Here is a 17,820-nt window from a genome sequence, read left to right as displayed (position 1 = left end):
TGCATGTTATATTTCTCAATTAATGTTTTATTGTACCAGTTGGGATAGATTCCTGTCTCAATGTGTTTTCAATACACTCCTGACCTTAACCCCTGTATTTTTGTTCAGGAAAATAAGCATATTAACATGGTCTGGAGTAAGTCGTGTGGGCAGCCTGTTTACAGTGAGGCCAGCTGCTGAGAATACACGTTCAGATGAGACAGACGTGCCCGGTATGCACAGATATCGTCGTACCACATTTCCCAGCCTCGGGAATCGCCCTTCATTGACTTTCCACCATTCTGTGGGACTGGAATCAAGGAGGGGTGAGGGATCCTTGAGAAACATGTCCACTTCTTTTTCTATGTCATTATTGCAGCTGGTGGTATAGTTTTCACCCAGTAGAAGAGTCATAGCAGAAGTGTGCCTCTGAAGTGCAGCTCCCTGGACTTGTACATCATCTCCAGTGGTGGCTTCATCATCTCTTGATGTGCAGCTCACATGTTCTGCCATAGCCAGTTCAAGCAGCTTGGAATAAGCTGAGTTCTTGCTTGCTGGCACCAGAAATCCCAGGTGCTTATGCCGTGGGTCCAGCATCGTTGCTATCATTGGTGTTGTTGATGTGAGGTCTTCAGACTTAACCTGCTAAAATTAAATAAAGGATAAAGCTAGCATCAGTTTTATTTAATAAGGTTTGACACGACAAGGGTACTGTAACAACTGCATAAAAACGCAGTTTATACTGTGACAATGTGTCAGTGATAAGTATTAAGTTATGCACCCCACAATCTGTCAATATAGAGCTCGAATGTGATGTTGATTGAGAATTTAATTAATTAATGGCCATAGCTTACCTTCATCCGTTCAATAAACGAAGTGCGCACTTTAGATTTGAATTCCGCCACTCTGCTGCCGTCTCCATCTGCCGTCTTGAGGTGCATGTTGATCAGACTGAATGTGATTGGGTACGTGTTGGATATGGGTACCTCAGTATCTGCAGAAATTACAGTAGTTGCACATTTGAGAGCCTCCAGTGCCGGTGCCATGTCTTCCATCAGCCGCTAGAAGTCGTCTCTCCACTCCAGCGTCCTCGCATCTGTAAGCTTGGTCACCGAGCGGTCTGATAGTACAGCACGCACGGCCCATCGCTGTTCTACGAGTCTGCCAAACATTTCACATACAGAGTTCCACCTGGTTTTGCAGGACTGAATGAGCCGATGAGCTGGTAGCTTTTTTTTTTGTTTGTTTTGCTTCTCGCGCTTTCGTTGCTGGAGTGCTGTGGTGGAAGTGTTTCACCAACCTACCAGCAGCTGCAATTACTCGGTTGACACCACCAGCAGCGAATCCGTCGTTGACCGCCAGATTTAAAGTATGTGCAAAGCACGAAACTGATTTCCAACTGACATATGTAGGGTTGTTTGCCGAGACAATGTTCCGAGCGTTGTCGTGAACACATGCTATTGCACGCCCGGTGAGTCCCCATGATTCCACAGCCTGGTCAGTTTGTCAGCTAAATTTTCAGCTCTATGTCTCTCAGATAAGCTCTCGGTGAGAAGTACTGCTGACTTTAACAGCCAGTCGTTTTCAATGTAGTGGCAAGTCATTGTAATGTAGCTTTCTGTAGTCAGTGCCGTCCAACAATCCGTCGTCAAAGCCACATTAGCCGTGGCTAGCTGTGTTTTTAGCTCAGTCTTCTTGTGTTTGTAGCGTGCTTCCAGGCGGGTAGTTATGGTCGCTCGAGAAGGGATATTATAACCTGGCTCCATGAAGTGTATTAACTCCCGAAACATTATTTCTACAGAACACTTGCTTCACAGAGGCCCTTTTGCCTATTTACATCACCTGAAGGCCACCATAGGTTTTCTGACATGCTTGAAAAGGGCAGGGCATTCTGCAGCTTCACCACTAGATGCCATTAAACCCTACACACGACGATAAAAGCTGGAAATTATGTTTACCACAGTGGCTTTCATTTGATGCTGCCTGTCTGGAAAAGGTGTGAGCGTGTTTGAACAAAGTGGTGATGAAAAGAAGGCTTTTCACCCTGCTTCTCAGCATAGACATTCGACCAACACATCTGGATTCAGATGCTTGGACGACATACTGCAGTTTGCTCGCACTTAGTTTGTTTTAAATTTATCTCAGCCGAGTCTACTTATGACCCACTGTCACCAGTTTCCAGTGGTGGAATGTAACTGTACTGTACATTTACTCAAGTACTGTACTTTAGTATGATTTTGAGGTACTTTTTATTTTACTCCACTACATTTAGCTGACAGCTTTAGTTACTTTTCAGGCCAAATTATAAGATAAAAACATGATACATGTAAAGTGATTAGACTTTAAAAAAATAAAATAAACCTCATAACAATATATTAAGTAGTTAAATGTTTTCATGTGCAGGACTTTTACTGTAGTGGAGTCATTTCACAGAGTGGTATTAGTACTTTTAATGAAGTAAGGGATCTGAATACTCTTTTCCACCACTGGCAGTTCCACGTGTTGATGGCTTAAAACCAGGTCAAGAGTGATTTTTTGTGTTGGATATGTTTTTCTTTTGCTATCCTAGCAATTTACTTGCAACCCCTTGGGGTGTCCATACCCCTGTGTTAGGAACTCCTTGTGTACGTTCCTTATGCCTGGAGTATCGAAGGTGAAACATAGGCTACATAATTTTGTCATACTGTAGATTTAAAACAAGCTAAATTACATAATAATAGTAAATATGGTGTGAATAGCTGTTATTTTCTCAGGGCTATTTCGTTGGCACCCAGTGCTTTGTGATTTGGCTGCTATACACACACACCTCTTTCGTTCTCTCTTTGCACATTTAAAAGAAAAGTCATTGAAAAAGTAAGGTGCAAGTATATAAGACTATAGTATAATGCAGCTATTTTCAACCTTGGGGTCCCGACCCCAATTGGGGGGTCACCAAATCATTTCAACTGTTTTAGTGTTTTTGGTCATTTTGTGTCTTTTTTGCCCACTTTGTGTCTTTTTTGTAGTAATTTTGTGTCTTTTTTGGTCATTTTGTGTCTTTTCTGGTCATTTTGTGTTTTTTTAATCATTTTGTGGTCAATTTGTGTCTTTTTTGGTCATTTTGTTTTCTTTTCTTGGTCATTTTGTGTCTTTTTTTTGTCATTTTGTGTCTTTTTTAGTCATTTTGTTTCTTTTTTGGTCTTTTTGTGTCTTTTTTGGTAATTTTGTGTCTTATTTTTGGTCATTTTGTGTCTTTTTTGGTCATTTTGTTTCTTTTCTGGTCATATTGTGTCTTTTTTTATCATTTTGTGGTCATTTTGTGTCTTTTTTAGTCATTTTGTTTCTTTCTTAGACCATTTTGTGTCTTTTTTCACCATTTTGTGTCTTTTTGTGGTCATTTTTGTCATTTTGTGGTCAATTTGAGTCCTTTTTTGCTTAATTTTATGTAATTCTTTGGTCAATTTGAGTCCTTTTTTGCTTAATTGTATGTATTTTTTTGGTCAATTTGATTCTTTTTTGGGTAATTTTGTGTCTTTTCTGACAAATCCCAAAGAAGCAAGTTATTACTTTCCAAGGAGTCTCTGGCTAGAAGCTGACTGTTACACACTCAGGAGGTCAGAATGGACCTTTAAACTTATAGCAATGTACTTGGAAAAATGTATAAATGCACAGACAGAGAGATGTTTTAGTTGTTGTCTGCTTCATTATTTGTCTGAAATTCGTTGTATCAACTGAGTTTGTATGATCTGGCAGGTACTAGCGTTGTATAATTACTAGGGCTGGGACTCGATTAAAAAAAAAAATCGAATTAATTAGAGGCTTGATAATTAATTAATCCAAATTAATCGCATTTTAATCGAATATAAATATTTGACCTGAGAACAGTGAGAAGCATTTTTTTTCCACATGGATTTTTAGTATACCATTGAATAATGACTGAATACATAAGCTTAAGCAACAAAAATATTGTTTATTTTTGTTCAAGTCCAACAGACCAGTGCAATTTTTGCCATTAAGTGTAGCAATTGCATATTTAGAACTAGAAAATTTCCTCAGGGGAAATTTTGAAAGGGCCACGGGGGCTAATGCCGGTGTGTGTCCACTATGATTTATTTTTTGACAATTTTTTCTCTCCCTCTACACTCTTGCAATGATGTCACACACTGTGACACGAACATACTAGGAAAAAAAATAGGAAACAAATTGAGAAAAAAGTCTAGAAATATCTAGAAAAGCTTTAGAAAAATTTAGAGAAGGATCTAGAACAACCTAGAAGGTGATATTGAAAAAAAATCTAGAGATCTAGAGCTTTTCTAGATTTCTCTTGATTATTTTCTAGATTTTTCTTAATCCTTCTCGAGATTTTTCGAAAGCATTTCTCGATATTTCTCGATCTTTTTCTGGATTTTCCAAATATTTGTTTTCTAGATCATATTCTAGATTTTTTAAAAATCTTTTTCTGGATTTTTTCCCTAGTTTTTACAAGAGCATTTCTAGATTTTTCTAGATCCTTTTAATTTTTCGAAATCTTTTCTAGATTTTTCTTTATCCCTCTCTAGAGTTTTCGAAAGCATTTCTAGATATTTCTAGATCTTTTCTGGATTTTTCATTATCCTTCTCTAGAGTTTTCGAAAGCATTTCTAGATATTTCTAGATCTTTTTCTGGATTTTCTAGATATTTGTTTTTTCTAGATCTTTTTCTGGATTTTCCAAATATTTGTTTTCTAGATCATATTCTAGATTTAAAAAAAATATTTTTCTGGATTTTTTTCCCTAGTTTTTACAAGAGCATTTCTAGATCTTTTTCTGGATTTTCTAGATTTTTTTTCTAGAATCTAGAAATGCTTTAGAAAAAGCGAGAGAAAGATTAAGAAAAATCTAGAAAATATTCTAGAAAGATCTAGAAAGATTTCGAAAAATTAAAAGGATCTAGAAAAATCTAGAAAATGATCTAGAAATGCTCTTGTAAAAAGTAGGAAAAAAATCCAGAAAAAGATTTTTTTTTAAAATCTAGAATATTTTTTTATCCTTCTCTAGAGTTTTCGAAAGCTTTTCTAGATATTTCTAGATCTTTTTATTGATTTTCTAGATATTTGTTTTCTAGATCATATTCTAGATTTAAAAAAAATATATTTTTCTGGATTTTTTTCCTAGTTTTTACAAGAGCATTTCTAGATCATTTTCTAGATTTTTCTAGATCCTTTTAATTTTTCAAAATCTTTCTAGATATTTCTAGATTATTTTCAAGATTTTTCTTAATCTTTCTCTAGATTTTTCTAAAGCATTTCTAGATTCTAGAAAAAAAATCTAGAAAATCCAGAAAGAGATCTAGCTATATCTAGAAATGCTTTCAAAAAATCTAGAGAAAGATCAAGAAAAATCTAGAAATAATCAAGAAAAATCTAGAAAATAATCAAGAAAAATCTAGAAAAGCTCTAGGAAAAAATAGGAAATAAATTGAAAAAAAGTCTAGACATATCTAGAAAAGCTTCAGAAAAATTTAGAGAAGGATCTAGAAAACTCTCGAAAGTGATATTGAAAAAAAACCTAGAGATCTAGAGCTTTTCTAGACTTTACTTGATTATTTTCTAGATTTTTACTTTAATTTAAACAAAACACAACATAAATCACCAATTGACAAACACAGTAAAAAAAAAGAAAAGAAAAAGAACAACAACAATAAAATCACAAAACCAACCTAAAAAAGTAAATAAATAAAACAATAATAAATAAGAACTTTAACACATTAAATAACATTAAAACTAAATTAGTCAAAAACAAACATCAAACATAACTAGAATATTTCCTCTGGGGAAATTCTGAAAGGGCCACTAGGGCTAATGCCGGTGTGTGTACACTATGATGTTTTCAGTGAGCGGGAGTCGCACACAACATGCATGTTAAATTTGGGGTCGCCACTCAAAAAAGTTGAGAACTACTGGTATAATGTATGAAAGAAGAATATAATAAATGACCAATTCTTCTAATTATCACCAGAGATTAAAAAAAAAAAAATAGCTAAATAAAAAAATGACCGACACATTGACTTGACATAGAAGAAGTCTTTGCCTCGATATCCATTACCTGTTATTTGGATATCTGCTGGTTATACTGGAACACCAGACATATTGGTCATTGCCCCGAGAGGATATCCTCCTCAGACCAATAGCTTAAAGGTTTCAAGATTGAGTTTTCATTGGACAGTGTTGGCTCACTGGAGTTAGAAAATTGCTCATCCTACAGATGTACCTATCCAACTTTTTCTCCCCCGTTACTTATTCTGAAAAAATTCATGAGCCTAAGGATTGTTGTTAGTGGCATCAGGTCAGTAAGCATACTGATACTGATCAACACTACATCCAATAGTCAAACTAGGGCTGGGCTATATGGACCAAAAATCATATCCCGATATATTTAGGCTGAATATCGATATACAATATACATCCCGATATTGTTATCGCAAAGTGAGAGCAAATGTTCAGTCAAAGTCAAAGCTAAATATGACATGTCACAAGTAGTTTTATTGAAACCGTTTATTTAAGTGAACATAAATACTGTATAACAACAGGAGTACCTTTTTTAAGAATCACAGCTCCATAAAGTGCACATTTAAATAAAAATAAAAAACTTAAATAAAGGTTGACAGGGCACAATTTGAACTATATCGATTTATGCAATATGGTCGAATTCCATATCACTCTTTTAAAATATATCAATATATCTTTTATATCGATATATATCGCCCAGCCCTAAGTCAAACCCAACATCTCCTTCTTGTATCCACTGGGACTCAGCTCTATTGGGTATTGTTTTTTTCTATTTGTGCAGATGCAGATGAGTGTGCGGAAGGTACAGATGACTGCCACATCGACGCCCTCTGCCAGAACACGCCAAAGTCCTACAACTGCATCTGCAAGCCGGGCTACAAGGGAGATGGCAAGCAATGCGAAGGTAAATGTCCTTTTGCCTTCATTTTACTTCCTGTTCACTCCCTTCCCTTCATCTACTTTCTGGCCTTATCAACTCTTTGTATTTAAAATGGATCTTTGCTGATCCAAGTACAGTTGAAAGCACCCTTAGGTGTGGCTGGGATTTGAACATTAAGACACATGTGGACCTATAAATGCAGATTTAAAGCCAATTTACATCACAAGATCAGTTTTTGAAGTCATCCACAAAGAATGAATTGAGTTCAACAGATTTGTGTTGGACCAGTCAGTGGTGGTGGGAAGAGATGATCTTGCTTTCGAGTTTATCATAAACCTCCTGAACAACTTTTTTATTGAAGGCTGAAGATGAATCATGATTTCAGCAGATACTAGCGTTGTATAATTACTAGGGCTGGGACTCGATTAAAAAAATTAATCTAATTAATTAGAGGCTTTGTAATTAATGAATCGAAATTAATCGCATTTTAATCGAATATAAATATTTGACCTGAGAACAGTGAGAAGTATTATAGCATATTTAGAAATATAGTACATTTCAGAAATTCAGGTAGCCTATAGGTAGGTAGACCTTCTGTAAACTATAATACTTTGGTTTTTTAAGTAAAACACAATCCACGCTAGCTACCACACTAGCCGTGTTATGGCTATATATATATATATATATATATATATATACATGTTTTGCATTGAGGTGATACTTGAGGCTGGATGTGCTGCGGTGATATGTGAATTCCTTGTTGCATAGCAACACAACCATGCTCTTATCGATGCTTCCATCCGTTGGTTTTTTGTAACAAAATGTCCCATCATCCACGGGGCCAACCAAAGCGCTCTCATCAGCTTCTTCCTTCATGTTCACTGTGGTTTGTTGTTGTCTGAACTCATGAACGCTAGTTGGTGCTCCAGTATAATCGGTCCGCCTGAAACTCATCCAGTGAGAAACGTTCCGCGGTGCAAAAATAAGTGCGATTAAAATGCGTCAATTTTTTTAACGCATTCTTTTTTGTGTAATTAATTCATCTTAATTAACGCATTAAAGTCCTGGCCCTAGTTTTTATACTTTTGTATCAGAGCTTTCCATATTGGATCAAGAAGGACAGAAATATGTAGGCTACAGTTGCCATTCCAAAGTATCAGATCCATATTTATTCAATATTTAGGTAATTATGTGTATCGGATTGGACACAGTACTGTCAGATACCAACTCATATTGGGATTGTGGCCAAAAAAAACTTTGATTGGAATGTCACTCGCAGCATCAGTCAGAGATTCCCCTCAGATAAAATCACATGTGAGCAGGCAAGTGAAATGTAAGACACACTCAGATCCAGATCTGAAGTTTACATCTGACATCAGAGTGCCAGACGGGGCCTCTGATATAACGGCCGGTTAGACAGCTGTTTCACAACCCCCCCACAACAGGTTCTCCTAATTAATGGGGAGGAAGTGGACTGAGTGAGGGTGTCAGGGTGAGACGAGGGCAGCACCTGGCTGTGCGTTCACACCTCCACTCACTTCTGCCTCAAAGCACACCACAGCTGGAGCTCCACTGACTGCACAGATATGTTCTCTACCCCCTCCCTCTCTGTTGTATGGAGTCCTAGCTCATTCACACATTTATTTACACACACACACACACACACACACACACACACACACACACACACACACACTCACTCACACATACACGCACTGTGTAATCCTCTAATCATTTCCCATGTACCGTGCGCTCCATTGCTCATAAGAAGACAGATTGCCTTTATATAAATTATGCTACAGTCCTTTTGCAGTTTTGAAACCTTCATGAAGTGAAATTCACCTCAACTTGGGTCTCATTTTTGTAGCTTTGGTCACCATTACTATCGGTTATAGCACTGCACTCACCAGAGAGATTTTTAATTATAAGAAATAGGGTTGTCACGATACTAAAATTTTCAACTCGATACCGATACTCAGGAAAATATTCGATACTCGATACCATTTTCGATACCACAAGGATAAAAACAAAGACTCCAAAATTTAACAGAAATATTTTTATTAACAAGAAAAATGCAACATGTAAAAATTAACAGAACCACAGGTTTAATATTTATAATAAAAAACAGTTATGCAAAAAGAAACTGCAACTATGGTAACAAGCTTCAGGTCAGAGGTAGTGCAAAAAATAAATAAATACAATAAACAATAACAATTAGAACAATATCTTGAGGTTGTATGCTGTGCACAATATTAGGCAAGAGCATACCTTGGGTTTAGCTGCTTAATAAGTTGTTAGAACCCAGGTTTCTCCACGGTGTAAAAAGGAACCTGATCCATACATATGTACTCTGCCACAGCTCTGTTTATTTTCATAGCTTCTGGGGACTTGGCATATTTTGGCGGTATCGATACTTTTAAAAATGAGTATTGTATCCGGATACAATGTTTGAGTATCGATACTTTTGATAACCCTAGTAAGAAAGTCATAGACTTTTTTTCCCAAAGCCATTATCATTCTGCCATTTCTATCACCTGTCACCAAGTCGCCAATGAAACTGAATACATACAATAAATTGATCACCAAAGCATTGATCAAAGATCCTGACCAATTTCTGCATTTTTCATTAAGCAGCTATGATTAAGGATTATTGCTCCCACCTCATAATATGGCTGTATTCACTCTTTTATACCACTCGACTAGAGACAGTTCCCGGCCGGTGCCCAATTGCAGGCGGTTCTTTGGTTTTCCACTGTGAAAGAGCCAACTCCCGGCCAGAAAAACTGGTTCTACAGTGGGACCAACTCTTTGCTTGAACCGTGAATCGCTACATCAGGGGCTGGGCGGCGGGGTTATCTGACCAACGAGACCAAATCGGTGCCACTGAGAGAGACTAACTAAAATGTGTATCAATCATTTATTTGATTTGTTTACCTGCATTGTGACTGATCTGGGCGGGCTAGTGTGCTAACGTCTGCGGGCGATCGCTAGCGTGCTAACATTAGTGGGCTAGCGTTAGCTTACAACAAAGTCCAACATTAACATCTTACGTTCAGTGTTAATAAGAATGCATTCAGCCTCCATTTCAAGGTTATAATAGTTTTGGATTTCAGTTTTAGTGAGTTGGCTCGTTTTAATTAGTTTTTATTTTTTGAAAATGCTTAGTTTTAGTTAATTTTTTTTTAGTTTTAGTGTTAGTTTTAGTTTTTTTGTAATTGGGTATTTGTTGGGTGCGAGATTCAAAAAATTCACAATAAATGTTTCCTTTATTTCCTTTGTCTGATTCATCTCAGCTCTAATAAGTTTATTAAGTCATGAAAACCAGATAGATGAAATAGATTTCATATCAACCAAAAAGGTTTACGTATGAAAGAAGTTGACAGAGACGAAAACGAAGGACATTTTCACTTTAATTTTAGTTAGTTGTACTTAGTTTTGTAACCACACAATACAGTTTCAGTTAGTTATAGTTTTTAAAAAAAAACTCTTGTTTTAATTTTTATTTCAGTTAACAAAAATGTTTTTTCAATTCTAGTTTTCGTTATTTCCTTAACTATAATAACCTTGATCGATAGTGATCAAAATGATCGGCATTGATGTGTTTAGAGACATGTAGTCTGCCGTTGTTACTATACTTGTTGAGACGGCGGGGACATATACTGACCTTACAGTGACCTAATGACGTAGCTCTAGAGGCTGCCCATAGCATTAAAGACGAGCAGAAAAAATGTGTTTTACATGTGTTTGGATGCCAGTGTAGGCACACAAAGCCTGTGGAAGAGAAAACAGGTTCTCAGGGTTAGGGTTCAATTTGAGAACCAATACCAGCCTTGCAAAAGAACTAGGTTTGTGTTGGTCTGAAGTAGGATTGTGATGAAGGCAAATAACCCAAAAAATAACAAATACAAAATGTTTTTGCTAGAGTGGACACTAATTTGTCCTCGAATACAGTAAGTAAACCCAAACATGCGCTCCATGTTGTGATAGAAATGCTGAAGGATTGTTTTTAGTTACAGTAGTGGAACAGAGGCCAGCCCAGAGCACTACAGTGGGTTTATATAGTGCTAAAACAATTATACATGTTGACCACCATGTTAGTCTTATAGTTTTATTTTTTCTACTCTCTGACAAACAATGATGTCATTTTTGGTTTAACCGTCCCCTCTTATTTAAATGATTATTGATTGTGTAATTATACAGCTCTGTTGTCTTTTCTCTTTGCCATATAATATGTGATTTATTATACCGGACAGACAGGCACACACAGTCTGAACAAGGCGTCCTGAATAACAACAGATCCTCTGTCCTCTGAGAGGAGACAGCAGAGGGTTCGGGCTTTTCAGGAATATGATCTTCCTCCCATAAACCTGCTGTCTGAGCAGACCTGTCCTGCAAGCCACTTTTTATTACATCACTTCACCCAGGCCAGCACTTGAATCAGTGTATGCGTATGTGTGTGTATGTCTGAGTGTGTGGAAGCTTTACTCTGCTTCAATGGAGCTTAAATGTCAACTGCGTTTATTACATCATCGTTCCACATTGAGCATTCAGCTTCTGTGTGTATGTGTGTCTGTACAGCAGGGATCATCAACTACATTTGTCCAAGGGCCAGAATTAAAAAAATAATAAATAAATATACATACATATATATGTATATATATGTGTGTGTGTGTGTGTGTGTGTGTGTGTATATATGTATATCTATATATATAATGGCTTGAGAATATATATTTAAAATCTGAGAATTTATATTAAAACCTTCGATAAAAAACCTTTAATATATATTCTCAGGTTTCATATTCTCAGACTTTTAATATATATTCTCAGGTTTCTAGATATATTCTCAAGTTTCAATATATATATATATATATATATATATATATATATATGTATATATATAAATAAAATGTACTTTTATTGTTTTGACCATTGTTGGTTATTACTGTTCCTACTAAATTAATGCCATTTTTAATTGCCTGTATCATTGTTAACAGACTGATTAACAGCTAGATACTTATCGACAAAATGTTCTCAGACTTCCACCAAGAAGTGGTGGTAAATGGTAAATGTGATGGTGATGAAATGGAATGGTAAATGTAATCATGCTTAAATACCAGAACGCCCTCCACACATTTTCTGAATTCATTATGCTGAAATCTGCAGGCCGGGCTGGAAGCTTTGGCGGGCCGGATGTGGTCCGCAAGCCGCCGGTTGATGATTGCTGCCTTCCAGCATATGTTGCCTCCTGACTGTACACTAAGATCTATGGAGCTCTCCTCAGTTATGAGGCAACAGCTCATGGCAGGGACGTGGAATGAAGACAGATGGTGGATGGGAGTTTGACCCCTGACCCCGGTGATTAGATATGGCTGCTGTAATTGGCCGGTTGTGTTTTCCATCAACAGGCATTACAGGCCACTTTGCAGGCCAGCACCATTAGCGACTCTGCTATTCCTGGAAGCACCTGGAAGAAGCAGAGCGCCTGTGCTCGCTCCCTCCATCCCTCAGGTCTTCTTTGCTTTTTTATTGTCAGCATCATCCCAGCAGAGACTCACTCAATGGTCTAGTAAAACATACATTCGTCATTGACTTTTTTTCTCTACAATCCTCACAAATACGTTGGCTCTGAAATGTATGATCTATCCACACTGTTATCTCTCATTTGTCATCTTATCAGAGTTTTATGTCCAGAGCACCTGCATTTATTCAGAGACCTCCAGATGCACCCTTCATACTCTATCCTTGGATGCAATGTGCTATTTTTATTGTCGGCCTCTTTGTGTGGTTTGGCACTATGTGCTGATAGAAAAGCCAACAGTAATATGTGCAAAGTCAATGGTAACAAAACTAAAAGGTGGAGCTAATTGAAAATAATGAGCTGGGCAGGATGTCTCTCTACCAGCCTAATAAAACACAACATAGTTCATCGTAGTTCACCACTGAGATCCATCAACAACACTCCAATAGTAAGGATGTTAGGCTTAGTTGATTTCAGTGTGCAGTGAACTTTTTTCACACGTAAACCTTTTTGGTTGATATGAAATCTATTTCATCTATCTGGTTTTATGACTTAATAAACTTATTGGGGCTGAGATGGATCAGACAAAGGAAATAAAGGAAACATTTATTGTAAATTTTTTGAATCTCGCACCCAACAAATACCCCATTAAAACTAACTCTTAAACTAATAAAAACTAAATTAAAAAACTAAAAACTAAACTAAACATTAAAACTAACTGATTATTAACTAAAACTAATGACAAATTCAATACTATTATAACCTTGCCCCAAACTTGATATGCTATCCATGAATATCACAAATCCAGTTGTATAAGGACCAGATGTCCATTTCCATCCCTGAATCAGAGGCACCGACTTAGATGGATCCTGGAGCCACCATGATAAACAATGCACAAACTGAAGATGCTGATAGGATTGCATTAAGTTGTACACTGTAGAAAAAACAACTGTTGTTCTTACGGTAGAAAACCGGCAGCTGTAGTTGCCAGAACTTTACCGTAATAAATTTGGTGCAACTTTTTCTATTATTACGGTAAAATTATATTAGCACTGTTGATTTCACATTTAAGATTACCATTTTATTCCATTTTTTAGTGTATAAATGAAAAGTTTTTCCATCAAAAGAAACAATGTTCTGCCATATGATTGACAAGAAAATACTTTATAAATGCAGCATAAATTAAAGATTTTTCCGTTAAATATTACAGTATATTTTCGCTAGAGATATGGTGTTTAGTACATTTAACAGTATTCAAAAGGATTTTTACAAAAAATAAATGTAAAAATTACAGTGATGGCTTGTAAAAATATTAGTTTATTTTTTTTATTCACTCTGCCAGTGTATTTTACAGTGGAGTAATGTATTTAAAAAAAAAAAAAAAATACTGTTTCGGCTGATATATACATTTACAGTGTTTCATTGTTACTGAAACTGAATTAACCCATTTGTCATTTTACGGTTTTTTACCGTCATGGTTTAGCAGTTTTTCACCATAAAATCTACAGACTTTTTTTCACAGTGTACCCAGTACGATTTCATGTTTAAAAAAAAATTGATGAATGATTTATACAGTGCAACACAGCCTTAATGTAAGTCTATTTTAGGCAGCTGTATCCATCTACATTGGTAAATACTCTATAAAAAGACCAAGATCAGGGGCTGAAACACTTAACTGTAAACACATTAGAGATTGACCTCATGTCCAGTTGAAACCTTCATATTTTCTAATTAAAACACTCAAGTGTTTTCACAGATATTTCCCAGGAAAGTCCTTAGGCTCACAGTAATTGATGCATATTTGTTTGCACTTTGTTCTGTCTCTGGGACGTACAGTGCAGAAACACACAGCGATGAGAGCTGAGTGCTGAAAGAAGCTGCCAAAGAAAGCAACGATGTTAAGTAGTTTGACTTTTCACATACAAGAGAAACACTAAATGTGCTGGGTCAGGCCAAAAACTACATGTACATTTGTTAAAATTGAAACGCTCTATGTGGTTAGAATATAATGTTGTGACCCAGTAAATTTGGAATCAGTAAAATATACAGAAATTATTTTATTGCTTTCCATTTTCTGAAGAAAGCAATGGATCACATTGATGATCACATTATTAACCCTTTGATGCACAACATGGGTCTAAAGTGACCCGACAGAGTTTTTATGTACTATATCTTTGCAATAAATCACTTTCATCATTCAGTATTCCAGGTTTTCCTCAATTAGTTTGTTTTTGATCATCATTCATCCTAATTTTATGTTTTCCTTAAATCCTTTTTTAATAAAAGTCCCCTTTTTGTGTCACTACTCTTCTAATGCACAACATGGGTCAAAAATTACCCATATCTATTTTTTAGCTAAGTAGCTTGCTAAGCTAACTACTTAGCTAACTTCTTGGCTAAGTTGTTAGCTTAGCAAGCCACTTAGCCAAGTAGTTAGCTATGTAATAACACAAAATCTTTTTTTCTTCATAAAGTATGAGAGGCAAAATGGAAATAATGAAAAACAAGATATTTAAAGAATACTTTGAACATTCAATCATAAAATAAGTTGATATCAAAAGTTTGAGCACAGAAACACACAGCAGCATTAAATAACATGAATGGGAATGAATGAGGGTCATTTTAGACCCATGTTGTGCATTAGAAGGGGGTCAATATGTTATGCATCAAAGGGTTAAAGTGCACTTTAGAGGTTTCAGAGGGATGTGGCCTGTGTGGCTCCACATTGAGAAAACTCTGGCTCGCTCATGTGCTTTTGTAACGGCTGGGATTCGAGCCCTGGTGACCAAGGGAGACGACCTGTGCTCTCAGCCTCTGCTACACTTCGGCACTACAAATTAGCAGCTCGCAGGCCACGTTGTTCTGCCAGGAGCCGACTGCTTGGTAGTTCAACAGGGCTCAGCGGGATCACATCCCAGCCACTGTGGGTGTCACCCTGACCAGTCACCATGGGTGTTTCACTGCTGACCATGGGTGCGCCTGATTGCTCCCATCAGCAGTGTCCTCATAGGAGCCATTTTCTCAAGAGAATGTGTTTCTTTGAAATCAGCTCCCCACTGAAATCAGATCTGGCGTTTATGAACGCTGCCCTCTCTGTAGACTTTCCACAAGCTGATACTGCCGGCTCGTTATGGAAAAATGTGAACTTTTATCCCCGTGCTGTCAAATGAAGAGTATGTGGGAGGTGCTGTGTATCAGTCAAGGCTGCTTTACTGCATGCGTGCTTATGTGTGCGTGTGCAGAACAGTGCCAAAGTTGTCTCCTGTTTATAGAGAGATCTAGCAAAACTGTAACCGCATGTTGATAGAGTATTGTGAGCACTTGTTTACCAAGCTGAGAGTTATAAATAAAAAGGATTCTGATAAGATGAATCACAGAATCAATGAGACGTTGCTGTGTGGAGTTCAGGGCAGAAAGACTCAAAGAGCTTTGGGAGATAAGATGGCATTTCTGCTACATGAACCCATCTAAACAACAATAGGAAATGTCAAGTCTATGAAGTTCATACATGTCTAACAAAAATTAACTTTTTTTCTTTGTTTTGCCTGATTTCAACATGGTTTGTCCACTAGGAAGAATTTTGGAGTTACTGAAGGGAAACTTCATGGGAGGATTTTCCTTTTTAAAACCAGCTCTGCAAAAAAAGGTGTGTCTAAAACAAGATAAAAACACTAAATCTGAGGGAAATGATCTTGCTGCATGGACAGATAATTTCACAAGATTTCATAAATTAATCCTAGATTAAATCTAGAAATAAGCATGTTGAACGCTTAAAATAAGAAATTAACTCTTAAAACAAGATAAATTAAAGCTGCAAGCAGCGATGAACTGGCCTGAGCAGAGTGCACTGCAAATTGTTTGTTTCTTACCAAGATAAAAATAAACCCTTTAGATTTAAAGTGTTACACAATGTGTCTTGTTTTAAGGGTTAATTTCTTATTTTAAGTGTACAACATGCTTATTTCTAGATTTAATCTAGGACTAATTTATGAAATCTTGTCAAGTGAAATTATCTGTCCATGCAGCAAGATCATTTCCCTCAGATTTAGTGTTTTATCTTGTTTTTAGACAAACCTTTTTTGCAGTGAGAGCAATGAATATTGGGTTTACTTTTGGGGGAGAGGTGTATTTGATACATAGTTACAGGTTCAGTGGCCTGTTAAAAGGGATATTTTTTACAGTGTATGATGGTTCAGAGGGAGGAGTGATCTAGCTGGTTGCCATAGAGCTGTCAGAGGCCTGCAAAGGCAGCCCTGTGTTTACTCAGAATTTGTCACTTACAGGCTAATTGATTGGTTTTCATCAGCTGCCCATTGCACTGAATGGAAGCTTTTTCTCCTCCCTCTCATTATGTGTTTTAACACTAAAGCCTCTGCCATCTCCACGCTCACACAGACAAAAACAGCTGTATGGACTGCAAAAAAGCCAACTTGTATTTTTTTTGCCTAAAAGGAAATATAAATTATTGACATTTAGGGCAATAATGTAAGTTAGCACAACAAAGGAAGCCAGTTGTCTGCTCAAAAACAAGTTTGTGAGTTGTTGTAACTTATATCTTTAAGTTGGGGTTCACAACAAGGGACAATAGTTCTGCTAACTCTTATTTCTTTGTTGTGAAATGCGGGAAAGCAGTGAAATTCGGTCATTAGCGAACGCTAGCGGCTAACTGATGTTAGCGGCGCTGCTTGTTACAGCTACAAGAGTAGCCATTAGCGTATCAATGCTAACTCAAAATTGTGGTTGCAACATTAGCTGACATTTCATAGGGGCGTTACAATCGTGCCAATTCAGCACATTGCAGAAGTTAGCAGAAGTAAGGATTAAAAGTTATTACAATGTAAAATTATAAGTTAGTACAATTTGCAGTTGAGTTGACAAAAATCAGAATTCAGAGTTGAGCAAACTCAAAAACAAAACTTAAAATATTTAGTTTAATTGTCCAACTTAAAATTTTATCGAAGTTTGTTGCCTTGACATTTTGAGTTCATCCAACTTTTCTTTTTTGCAGTGTGTGTGAGATTTGTCTCAGTTGAAGCCAAAGGTTTTGTCTCAGTACTAGAGCAATTCATTAAGTATGAAGCAGGTAAAGAAAAGTGTTACTTTGAACACTGTAATACCATTCCAAAACAGTGGAGTTGCCCAAATGATTAATTCATTATAGCACTATTGAATATGCGTTTATTAGCGGTTATCATCCCATCAGTATGAGCAAGTAGGGGCCTGCTCCAGTAGGTTATAATCAGCACATTAAATGGGCTCTTATATCAATGCGTACTTTTGTTGTAACCGAAAGCGGCTGTACACTGCAAAAACTGAAATCTAAGTAAGATTAACTATCTTACATCAAAGGGATATATGCTTATTTTTTGTCTGGTAAGATAGTTCTTCTTAGTCAGCATCTTTTTATGTTCGACTGT

The 17,820-nt window shown here is 36.6% G+C and overlaps 1 protein-coding gene across 2 annotated transcripts in view; it reads left to right on the top strand.

Annotated features, from left to right (window-relative positions):
• The window catches only part of scube1 (signal peptide, CUB domain, EGF-like 1), a 226,835-nt gene that overhangs the window by 2,846 nt on the left and 206,169 nt on the right, over positions 1-17,820 (top strand). For both annotated transcript variants that reach the window (XM_059325535.1, XM_059325534.1), the window contains exon 2: positions 6,787-6,909. In XM_059325535.1, the coding sequence (XP_059181518.1) occupies positions 6,787-6,909 (123 nt within the window). The remainder of the gene's footprint in view (positions 1-6,786; positions 6,910-17,820) is intronic.

The sequence above is a fragment of the Centropristis striata genome, chromosome 22 (assembly GCF_030273125.1).
Source record: "Centropristis striata isolate RG_2023a ecotype Rhode Island chromosome 22, C.striata_1.0, whole genome shotgun sequence".
In the NCBI taxonomy this organism is placed as follows: domain Eukaryota; kingdom Metazoa; phylum Chordata; class Actinopteri; order Perciformes; family Serranidae; genus Centropristis; species Centropristis striata.
Note: the sequence above shows the minus strand (reverse complement) of the source record. Positions and strands in the feature narration are given on the sequence as shown.